Here is an 11,463-nt window from a genome sequence, read left to right on the forward strand (position 1 = left end):
GCCAAGTAAGCGATGTTGTTGACATAGTATTAATAAAAAAAATATTTTAAAAATAATATGAGTAAACTTATGTATCTACGTTTATATATTAAGAGTGCTTTCCTAACAAATTAGGACTGGTAAGAGCAAGGTTAGCTAAAGTATGTGGCACTCTATTTCTCTCTCTCTTTACATGCAAAAAACTCACTGATCTAAAGCTGCTAATCAAGCTGAAACAATCAGCTATACAAGAACCAAAATAATTGTCCCCCACCCTTGCATTCTTTCGAGCTAGAATCACTTCAGAGTTATCACATTCAAGCACAATATCCAAAAAACAGCAGTCTTTCTCTAATTGCATACCTAAAAAACAAGCTTGAGCTTCGACTTCATGAGGTTCCACACTCGAATCGATTCTCCAAGTTGCTGCAGCAAGAATGATACCATCCGAATCCCTCACCACAGCCCCTGCACCAGCCATCTTGTTTGCCACAAGTGCAGCATCTGTATTAATCTTCAGAGAATTTGGAGGAGCCAACCACGAGGAGTTTCCGCCCTTATTTTCTCTACTTGAGATTGTGGTTCCAAGAGTTGCAGCTGAAATAGCCAGGCCATAATCTACAAAATTCTTTTTTGCTAGCTCTACTAACTCGGCCAAATCAATGTGTTTATACTCAAAAACTAAGGCATTTCTAGCTTTCCAGATAGCATGCAAACACGTGCAAAAAAAACCTCTTGGGTCTCTATCTAGAACCTTTAGCATATCTTCAACCCATGCTTGAAGACTCACCTGGTTCCCCATCTCTGGCCTTAAAGAAAGGGATGTCAAAAACCAAAATCTTTGGGCGAAATCACAATCTCTAAACAAGTGCAAATCAGATTCCTCTCTCTGATAACATCTAGGACAAAGAGCTAGACAATTCATACCTCTCCTTTGAAGATTAAGCTTTGTTGGGAGGGAGTTCCTCATCAATCTCCACACAAAGTTCATGATCCTTGGATGAAGGTTGAGTTTCCAGAGGTAACTTGCCTTCACTGCTAGTTACAGTAACGGTACCAAAGTGTTGCGAATCTATCTGCACTAGTTGACAGATACTTTTCGTGATGACCAATATGTTTCCGCCAGATTCTCAGGTTCCATAGCAAAGTATTTTCCTTTACACACAATTCGCTAAAATATTACTCTAATTCCATCGAAATGAAACCATCTTACTATGATCTCATTAGAATTTCCAATTCTGAATTGGTCTTATATATCGTTATATTCTTAACAATTAGCTATATAAGCCGAGTGCAAAATATGTTCATTTCTGTCAACTTAATACTTTTGCAAGAAGATTCCACCCTCTATTCTTAGACTACATCATCCATGACGCGACTACAATAATGAAGGTTCAAATATTTATGCTTTGGATATATAGTTTTAGTACCTAACACCTAAGTATGATATAGTTTGCTCCGTGATTGTTTCCCTTCTCCAACCATTGTTGTGCCAAGAACTGCCAAAGTCTTAGGGATGAATAGACTCTTGCCGAATGCACTTAGATAGTTAGATTGAACAGTTCTTTCAGTATATATATCCTATCCCAAGAACTTTCTTCTTCATTGTTTATTCTACTAATCTGTTTAGATGAGGATAAAACTTGAAGGTGATGATAATATGTTATGAAGAAACATTTTTTTAAAACGTCCATATTCTATTCTACTGTTAATTTGGACATGATTTATTAACTTTCTGTGTCAATATTTAACTTTCATTTAATTAGTTAATTATGTTGAGTATATAATTTGTATATGACCTTTTGTTCTCATCCGTCTTTAATAAAGTTAGATTTTTTTTTTTTTTTTCGATTATTGTTAGGACTCTCGATCCAAAGGGGAGAATTGTTTAGACAAATTACAAACAACACATAATCTCAAGAAGACTATCCCTTAAACGCCTATTATACTTAATCACCTAAAGGGACATCCTCCTTCAATCAAACCACATAACCACTTAACCACCTATCCTTATCATTTACGTTTCAAGACTTAACAGTTAAGTGTCTCTGTATTATTTGTATTCGTAGAGTTTTAGTTGATTTCCTTAAAATATTCATATAACATTCTTTCATAAATTTCTGTATAGAAATTAAATCACAATTATTTCAAGTTACATGGTTCATAGGGCCTTAATTATTAGATGAGTATCATCACAAACCCAAAAAAAGAAAGCAAGTGAAAAATCCTCTATGCAAAGAAAGAAAGAAAAGACAGAAGAAACATTCACTTTACTTCATTAATGTATGTTGCCGCGAGTGTAGAAGTGACTTAGAGGGAGATACATCATCAGAAGTTGTGGTGACACCGGAGGAGGTTGTGTTTGAGTTTGAGGTGGAGCTCATGGTCTGGTATTGGACATCCCCTGAAGAATTGTCTATGCTGAATGGAGCTAAATTAGAAGACGAGTGAACATAGGTAGGGACAGGCAAACTCAATGGAAGAGTGGGTAATGGAGCTTCAAAGTTAAGCACTTGAATTGCTTGCCTCATTGAAGGCCTGCTTCTATGATCAGGGTGAGCACACCACAGCCCAACAACCATCAAGCATTTCATTTGTTCCTCCACAAAATCTCCATCTAGCCTTTCATCCGCTGCTTCAAGAATTCTTCCACTTCCATAGAGACCCCACACCCATTCTACAATATTGATTTCCCTTTCCGGAGCATTATATTTGATGGGTTTCCTTCCACACGCTATCTCCAATGCCACAACTCCAAAACTGTACACATCTGATTCTTTAGTAGCCCTGAATGTGGTATTGCATTCGGGAGCCATGTAGCCCAGAGTACCGGCTAGAGCCGTGGTTTGCGCGCCTTTTGCATGGTCAACAAGCCTTGCTAGCCCAAAATCCCCAAGTTTGGCATTGAACTCTGAATCCAGCATGATGTTGCTTGATTTGATGTCCCTATGCACAACACATTGTTCCCATTCTTCGTGCAAGTATAGCAGTGCGGCCGCCAAGCCTCGAGCTATGTTGTATCTAACTGTCCATCTCAGCAGATTCTGCTTGTTGAAAAGATGAACATCTAAGCTTCCATTAGGCATGTACTCATATACAAGCAAGAGCTTCTTCCTTTTCGGACACCAACCAATCAGTTGGACAAGATTTCGGTGCCTAAGCCGGCTAATGATCTTTACTTCCGACGCGAATTCCTTTATTCCTTGATGAGAATGTTCTGATATCCTCTTGATAGCAACGTACGAGTTGATATCTTTAAGGTACCCTCTATAGACACCTCCAAATCCACCCTGACCAAGCTCGTTCTCATCTTTGAAATTATCCGCTGCACGTGCTAATTCAGCATATGAATACCTCTTAGGCCCGGTTCCCCTTCCAAAATCGTCCCCCATATGCTCCTCAAAATCTTGATCATCTTCCTCTTCATCATCACTTCCTTTCTTCCACAATTTAAACGAAACCAAGCCCAAACCCAAAACCACAACCACCCCGCCCATAGCCAATCCCACTGCTAGTCCTGTGTTGTTGGCCCCTTTCTTCTTTTCGGTAACTACAGGTGGGTAGCTTGGAGTCATTGCTGGGGGATTTGCAATGACTTGTAGTTCTTGCAAAGTCGAGTTGAAATCCCATGAAAGAATTTGATGTATAGCAAATGAAGTTCCCGTGGCACCTGAGAACCCAAAGGTAACATATTCCGGAAGATAAGTTCTCAAGTCCACTATGGCAGATAGATGTTGCAGCAGTGTGGTGCCATTGCTAGAGCCAGTGAAGGTGACACTCAGATTGAGGGAAGTAGCATCGTAACTGATCCAAGCCTGATTGAGCTTCCCTTGCTTGATGCTATCCGCAGCGAACCATGTGACGTTAGCTGCAGACCTCATTGAGTTGATGTCAATGCCGACATGTTCTGCTGGTGGATCCCATTCAACATTTGAGAAGATATCAAACTCCACAGCCACAAAGGGGTTTTCAGTTGCGTTGAGTGTCTGGTTATTCGGTACGAGACCCAAGGTGCCTCCCCCCGCATTCGGGAGCTTCGAGCCGTTAGGGGCAAGAAAGAATGCGAAGCCATCTGCATAGTTAGTTCGATTCTGGGAATCAATGATGAAGGAGAAATGGGTTGTGAAGTGTGTGAGATTCCTTGAAGCTTTGTCCCACAGGTGCATGGGTTGGTAGTAAGTGGCACGACCAGTGCTGCTACCCTGGGTAGCGTCTTGCCGGTTTCTTGTGAGTTGGATTGATGGTGTCACTGGTGATGCAGATTGCTCATACACTATGTCCTTGTTGTTGGGATCAAAACTGGTGAAGTTGAATGATAAGGAGGATCCATAAGGGATTATCAATATCAACAAGATCGATAACAGCATCGTTAGCAAGTTTATGTAACGAGTTACTTAGATTCTGGAAACTCAACACACACATTACCCTTGGAGATTGCAAGCCACCCATTCTTACCTGTTAATAGCTATACGGCGTTGACGTTGACGAATAACGGTTGTAGTATTATTAATCAACGTGGATCCCATGCCAGCATATTTTTTGTCTTGGTGACCTAACCGGGCCTAGGCCCAAGAGAAAAGAAAATCTAAGGTTGAAGGGGTTACATCTTGGCTAGCTCTATTCTCTAGTGGTGGATTATCTAAGAAGGTGAACCCATACTCTGCTTGGGTAGCCAATCTGCACAAGCACAACTGTATACAGACGTATCAAATGAGACCGCCTTCAAATAATAATAATAATAATAATAAAAGTTGGCAGAAAATAGTTAGAATCTTTTACTTATGAGATATGATAATAAAACCACACGAATTATTTTTCTAGTTCTCAACATGTCCCAGACATTCAAAATTCGCAGTCCTCAACTTCAGTCCTTACTGATTTGAAACCATGTGAGGAGCGGAGAAATAGAAACTCAAAAGCCGACTAGAAAATATGATATGGGCAGTATTTTTATTATTTATCCAAATCTTCCAACATGTATATAAAAAGAGGTCGGTCCACAACCATGTATACTCATTTCTTTGGACCTATTTTAGGGAGTTTTGAATATCTATAACAAACCGATATTTCACATCCCTATTTATCATTCTCTCAAGAGCTTGATTTGCATACTCTATTGGAACCACTTCTATGCTTGGGTGAATTCCATTTGCGGCGCAGAAGTCAATCATCTCTTGTGTCTCTTTTGTGCCACCAGTAACACTCCCTGATATGGTTCTCATACCTGCCAACAAGATTATGCATTTACACCGGTTCCTAACACTGCTGTAAGCTACCAAGATAAGCTTATTTATTTAAGTGAGAGTATGCATAAACAAAATATTGCACCATTCTAACAAAGAATTTTCTATACTCTGAAAAGCTATACATACCAAGAATAAGGTTAGCAGGGCTGAATTTGACTTCACTAGGGAACCCAACCAGGACCATAGCACCAGATATCTTCAACAGTGCCATGTAAGGATCAAACGGATGATCACCGGAAGCCGCATCAATTATAAAGTCAAAAGACTTGGCCAGTGCCTGCATAGGAAATAATAATTCTCATCCGTGTTGATTTTTTACAGAAAAATGAAGCAGCAGAATTGATAACTCAATAGTGTCTTCATGATCTAAGGAAAAGGTTACTTGATACATGTTCGGTGAAATTCTTACCGCCATTTGCTCTTTATCAGTTGAAACAACAAATTTATCTGCACCGAGTAGGCTCAGGGCCTCTTCTTTCTTGGATACACTGGTGCTGATAACTGTTACATTCAACCCGAATGCCTTTCCAAATTTCACTGCCATATGACCAAGACCACCAAGACCAATCACTGCTAGAGACTTGCCAGGTTGATTCATTTTGTGGCGCATCATGGGACTGTAAACAGTAATTCCAGCACATAGCAGGGGAGCAGCTGAAGCCAATGGGTAATTCTTAGGTATCACATAACAGTACCTGTCGACAGAAGACCAAACATGTATACATCATTGAAAGAGATTTCAGGAAGCCAAAGACAAAATTCAATAATTCATAACAGATATAACAAGTAACTAGCATCTTCTAAATTCACCTTTCATGGACTACTATGTAACTTGAATATCCTCCTTTTGTAATTGTTCCATCAACATCAACGCCATTGAAGGTATAAACTGCTCCCTTCACACAATGAACTTCTTGTCTGTCATTACAATACTCACAATCCCTGCATGAGTTGACATAAGTCCCTACTCCAACATGGTCACCAACTTTGAAACGCTGGACACTAGAACCAACTTTTTCCACAACCCCGGCAATCTCATGTCTGACAAACAAAATATTGCAAAAAGATTAGTCTAAATAAATAGGCTATTCATTTCTACATACAGCAAAATCAGCCAACTTACCCAGGTACTACAGGATATTTGGAATCACCATGTTTATTCCTAGTCCAAACAACATCAGCATAACAAACCCCACAGTGGGTAATTTTTATGTGAACATCATCATTCCCAAGATCCCTGAGCAACCATCATTTGCCATGTGATCAAGAAATCAAGCAAATAATTAGTTGGTACTTCTTCAAACCAAAAGCAAACCTGATCAATCATCACCCCTAACCCACAATAAAAATGAAAATAAAGAGCCAAAAAAGAATAGAGTAAACCCTAAATCTCGTTCCTGACCAGAAAACAGAGAGGAAAAAAGAAAAAACTCCCCTCAAGATTTCAAAATAACAAATTTATGCTTATTATTTGAAAAAAATAAATAAAAGGTGAAAGATTAGTCGTTCCATACAAAATGCGTACATATATACGAAAGACTAATATACCCGCTAAAATCAAGAGGGAAGCTCTTGTCTACTGAGGAACAAATTCGTGTCTATCAAATCTTAAGGAACTATTTTGTCCCTCCATTTTTGGTTGAATTGGGGATATTAAATAATAAAGGGGGGAAAGGAGGAAATTGGACTTTGATTGAACAAAATATAAGATGAACATGCCTGCGACTGAATTTGTAAGGTGATAGGACTCCAGATGAATCTCTTGCAGCCCACGCTAGGCAATCTTTATTGGCTCCTTCAGCACTCATTATCTTTCAAATCCATCACATGCAATTAAACATCATCAATCTCAAACTAACATGAGGAAAAACTATACAAAAAATACAGGTCATTACGCTCTTCGAACAGTTGAGAACATAGAGTTCCATCATAGAAACGTGAAATGCTGGTAACGATTAAACAGCTAATTTTAAGTTAAAAAAACTAAACAGATATTCCAGAAGAGAAAAAAAGGAATAAGCTTGTTCTTTTGATTTCCCCTATTATTATCATCACGCATATTTAGATTATCAGGCGTAAGAAAATTAATTTTAATTAGAAGAAAAGAAGTGAGATAAGGGAAGAAGATGAGTGACCTGTGCTACGGGAGGTAGCGCTTGTTCTTGAACTCTCTGCGATGAAGATACCAACCACAATGAACAGTAACTCACGAACTATTTATAATAGAATCCATACAGTGATGCAATGAGATGTCGACTTTATGCATGCTATCATCATTGCCACGTCAGCAATTTTTATCCCTCTTCGTTTTTCTCTCCAACGTACCAACTACGGTAGAATGATAATAAAAATGTGGACAAATAACAAAACACTACATAAATTATATTATCTCCGTCAGCATTTAATTTTTATTTTTTTAAAATATATATCTTAACATTATTTTTATTAAAATACTCTCATAATTTAATAAAAATAAAAAATATTTTTTATATAAATATATGAAAAAGACTTAAATATCCTTTTTTTTATGTTAAATAAAAATTATCATTTTAAATTAATTAAATTTTAACATTCAACTAACTTTAATCTTATATTTTAAAATCTTAAATAATTTGAAGAAATATTGGTGTTTTTTTGGGAAATGGGAGTATTTGGTGTAATTACAGATGGGTGGATTTTGTAGGTGAAAAGTCAACACGTGGGGGCGTGTTGGACACGTGGCAGCGTATTGGCCAACACGTGGGGGGCGTAGTGCAACACGTGGGAGGCGTGTTGAATGAGTTCCACAATATTGTAATACACTTCAAATATCAATATTCAACCAAAACACCATCTCCATTTCTATATTTAAAATAATTTCTGACAAAAACACATGAAAAGAAAACAAAAAAATAAAAAAAGTTGTTCATCTAGCTGCTTCGTGTTCTTCGTCTCCTCCCTCCTCTTCCTTCTCTCTGCTAAAGGAGAAGAAGAAGAAGCCCTCTAACCCTAAACCTTTTTTCTCGAGCTTCAATCAGTACTGTTTCTGTTGGATCCACAGAGACGGCGACACCGGGATCTTCTGCTTCCTCTCTTTTGTCAGAGCTACTCACCATCTCCTCTAGTTGTGCGTGGTTCGAATCTGTTGCAGCTGCGAGAGACGAAGCCCGTCATGTACCACTGCTTACTGCTTGCCTGAAGCTTTTCTTTGCTCTGCTCTGCTCCGCTGCACTGAAGCGCAGCAAGTCCATCGCCGTACCAAGAAGATCCCGCTCTCTCCTCGACCCCGCTATCTCTTCTGACTCCATGATTGCAAATTGGTGGCAGGAAAGCAAATTGGGGCTGGGATTTTGTTAAATATTAGCATGCTTTAGCCTTGCTCATGCCATTATTAATTGGAATTTCTTCGAACGGAACATGATTTTAATCACATGATTGTCTGAATTTTAATAACTTTTTTTTGTCTGAATTTTAATCACTTTTTTTTTTCTATTTGATTCAATCTCTTTATTTTGTTTTTTTGTTCTTGTCAATATAATGTATCAATGCCTCTGTTATTGGGATTTCTCTGTTTTGCCAAAAATCTGTAGTATGGTGAACTTTTTGGTTTCATGGATGCTTACCCTTTTTCATATTTTAATAAGTATTTATGTGCTTAGAAGAGCAATTGACTCTGGTTGCAAATTCGGATTGTTGGTGGAATGAATGCAAATTGGGACTGGTTTTCTAGTTGTTGGTGGACTAGCCTAGCTTGCTGAATTGATTAATTCATTAATAGAAGGGAGTGGTGTCATAATCTGCATTGACTCTGAAACAAGAAGTGATGTCTCGGTTCCTTCAGTTTCTCTGTGTCATCATAGCAGCTTCGCATGCTATTAGGTTTGCCACCAACTTCTCTATTCTTGTAGAACACCCTACACAACACCCAATCTTCCTGTATGGACAGAAAAAAGAGTTAATTAGATGCTATCATAGTTAATTTGAACCTATGACTATGCTTTAGAAAATGGCCGAGGTTTGTGAAAGCTTCAATTTTTACCATCATTCAATTGCTTCTTTTTCTTTTCTTTTTTGCTGCTTCATTGAACTTCAAAGTGTTTGGACTAGTTGATGGAGTACTCCCACTTGCTTGATAAAGCAGATGAGTGTGAGGATCTATACATGCGGCTTGTGTATGCATGTGAGTGTTTTCTCTCCTTTTAATCCTTCTATACAATAATTTTATTTTATTTGGAGATAGTGGAGGAATAGTTAAAGATTTAGGCGAATGAAATCAAGAACCTCTATGTAGCATTTTAACTAGTGTTGACATGTGATCAATCAACAATGTAAATCATTTGAGCTTAAACATTTTATTGATATGACTTATGCATGTGTTTTACGACTGTTTCTTTACCTTTTGTAATTCATTAATCATCACAGCATCATGGGCTGTATCTGTTCACTATGCATACCAAAGAACATGGAAGCCTTTTAATCCAATCCTTGGAGAGACCTATGAAATGGTTAACCATGGTGGAATCACTTTTCTTTCAGAACAGGTATCTTTTCTTCTAGTTGAGTAGGTTTTGTAATGCATATTTTACTTTAATTCCATATAGGCATTTGATTTGTTATAGTTGATGCCTTGATGCTATTAAGGTCAATGATTAATTCAGTTCTTAGCTATTGATTTTTCAAAAAGAAATTACCGGCCAAATTTCTTTGCCGAGCTATTGATTCAGTTCTTGGCTATTGATTTTTGTTGTTGGATCTCAACAACAAAAGATTCAATTCTGACATTGGCGTACATGGCCAAGCAAATTTTTCATCATTTGCGACTCATCATGATGTTCATCCACCACCACTACCTATGCATTTGTTTCAAGGTGTTCTTTCCAAGGGCAATATGCTAACTTACAATCAAGTCATGGAAGTAAGTTACAAGAAATTTCAGAAGGTCAATATTCTTAACTCTTTGGTTCCGTTTAGTAATTGTATCAATATTTTTGAGGAATGAAGCAAATAATTAAACAAATGCTCCTCTCATAAGATAAAATTTGTACATTTTTTATCTATCCAAAGATTTAGAACAATGAAGGACAATTTTTCTTAATTATAGTTTGTGTGTCTAACTATACATTTGGTTTTGAAACTTTATCGGATAGTACTGATGACTCAAACTATCGTTCAGGATCAAATGCATCAGACAATAAGCCTTTCTATAACTTCTTAGAAGTTAAGGATCCAGAGTTGGGGAGGGATGCACCTGGATCACATCACGGGCGGCACAAAGCAGGACGCTACGGCCTTGATCTTAGCTTGAAGCTTTGATTCTAGCAGGAAACTGTGAAGCAGTAACAATGGCTATGATGAGTATGCATTTATAATGGTTTGGTTTAATTACTCTGTTGGTCCCTATAGTTTCGTGAAATTTTCAATTAGGTCCCTATACTTTTTTCTTTATAATTGAGTTCCTGCACTAAATTTTTTTTTCAATTAAGTTCTTCTTAGTAGTAATTGGCTGAATTTTATAGGGACCTAACTAAAAAAAAAAGAATTGGTATAGGGACCTAAATAAAAGGAAAAAAAAGTGTATGGACCCAATTAAAAAAAAAAATTTGGTGCAAGGACTCAATTAAAAGGAAAAAAAGTATAGGGACCTAATTGAAAATTTTGCGAAACTATAGGGACTAACATAGTAATTAAACCTAATGGTTTTCTGCTTGAAATCCAACAATGTTAACAAGCTAAGAAAAAGTGAATAGTTTCCTAGTCTTGGTTGAGGCCAAGGTACTCGGAATTAAAAATAGAAGGGACTTGTTACATTGGAGACCATGCCTTTGGATTCAAGGAAACTGGAAATCAAAGATAAGAAGAAATCTTACATGGAGATTTCATTTGACCTATCTTAATTTCGATAGTTATGGTTTTATTTTATTTAAGACTTTTATTTTGGTTACATTACATGTAATTCTATAGTTGCGCTATAGTCTTAGTAATGAAATTTTAAATTCGATGACACTCCACAAGTCTTGGTTCCTACAAGGGGTTTTGTAGCGTGAAAATGCATGACTTTTATTTAAAATTTAAGAAGAATCTTATTTGGGACGAAATCATTTTAGAAATTTTGTTTACTCTTCAAAATTTTCACTAAATTTGTTATTTCCTCAAAATAGGGGGGGTAAGTACTCCTTTATCATTTTTTTCTTTTGCCCTTCTTCACATTTCACAGAGAATAATTAAAGTTACTTAAAATAAAATTAAATATGCCTCGTAT

At 37.3% G+C, this 11,463-nt stretch overlaps 4 protein-coding genes across 4 annotated transcripts; 1 reads left to right on the plus strand and 3 right to left on the minus strand.

The window, feature by feature from the left end:
- Window positions 1-88: 88 nt before the first annotated feature.
- On the minus strand, window positions 89-781 carry LOC110270337 (uncharacterized). Its single transcript, XM_021119415.2, has one exon. The coding sequence runs from the start codon at window positions 779-781 to the stop codon at window positions 89-91; it is 693 nt and encodes a 230-aa protein (XP_020975074.2).
- A 1,302-nt stretch (window positions 782-2,083) lies between these two features.
- Window positions 2,084-4,640, minus strand: LOC107631049 (L-type lectin-domain containing receptor kinase IX.1-like). The gene is made up of 2 exons (XM_016334366.3): window positions 4,435-4,640; window positions 2,084-4,278 (listed from the first exon to the last, which is right to left on the minus strand). Exons 1-2 carry the CDS (start codon window positions 4,503-4,505, stop codon window positions 2,250-2,252), a joined length of 2,100 nt encoding a protein of 699 aa, XP_016189852.1. The 5' UTR covers window positions 4,506-4,640; the 3' UTR covers window positions 2,084-2,249.
- A 90-nt stretch (window positions 4,641-4,730) lies between these two features.
- On the minus strand, window positions 4,731-7,495 carry LOC107631050 (putative cinnamyl alcohol dehydrogenase 1). The gene is made up of 7 exons (XM_016334368.3): window positions 7,361-7,495; window positions 6,945-7,036; window positions 6,349-6,462; window positions 6,036-6,266; window positions 5,635-5,920; window positions 5,352-5,502; window positions 4,731-5,203 (listed from the first exon to the last, which is right to left on the minus strand). Exons 2-7 carry the CDS (start codon window positions 7,031-7,033, stop codon window positions 5,007-5,009), a joined length of 1,068 nt encoding a protein of 355 aa, XP_016189854.1. The 5' UTR covers window positions 7,034-7,036; window positions 7,361-7,495; the 3' UTR covers window positions 4,731-5,006.
- Window positions 7,496-8,843: 1,348 nt separating this feature from the next.
- LOC107634643 (uncharacterized) lies at window positions 8,844-10,517 on the plus strand. The gene is made up of 5 exons (XM_088510048.1): window positions 8,844-9,219; window positions 9,312-9,384; window positions 9,627-9,745; window positions 10,073-10,143; window positions 10,378-10,517. Exons 2-5 carry the CDS (start codon window positions 9,346-9,348, stop codon window positions 10,515-10,517), a joined length of 369 nt encoding a protein of 122 aa, XP_088366174.1. The 5' UTR covers window positions 8,844-9,219; window positions 9,312-9,345.
- The last annotated feature ends 946 nt before the right edge of the window (window positions 10,518-11,463 follow it).

Source organism: Arachis ipaensis, chromosome B3, assembly GCF_059453495.1.
Source record: "Arachis ipaensis isolate K30076 ecotype BB chromosome B3, ASM5945349v1, whole genome shotgun sequence".
NCBI lineage: Eukaryota > Viridiplantae > Streptophyta > Magnoliopsida > Fabales > Fabaceae > Arachis > Arachis ipaensis.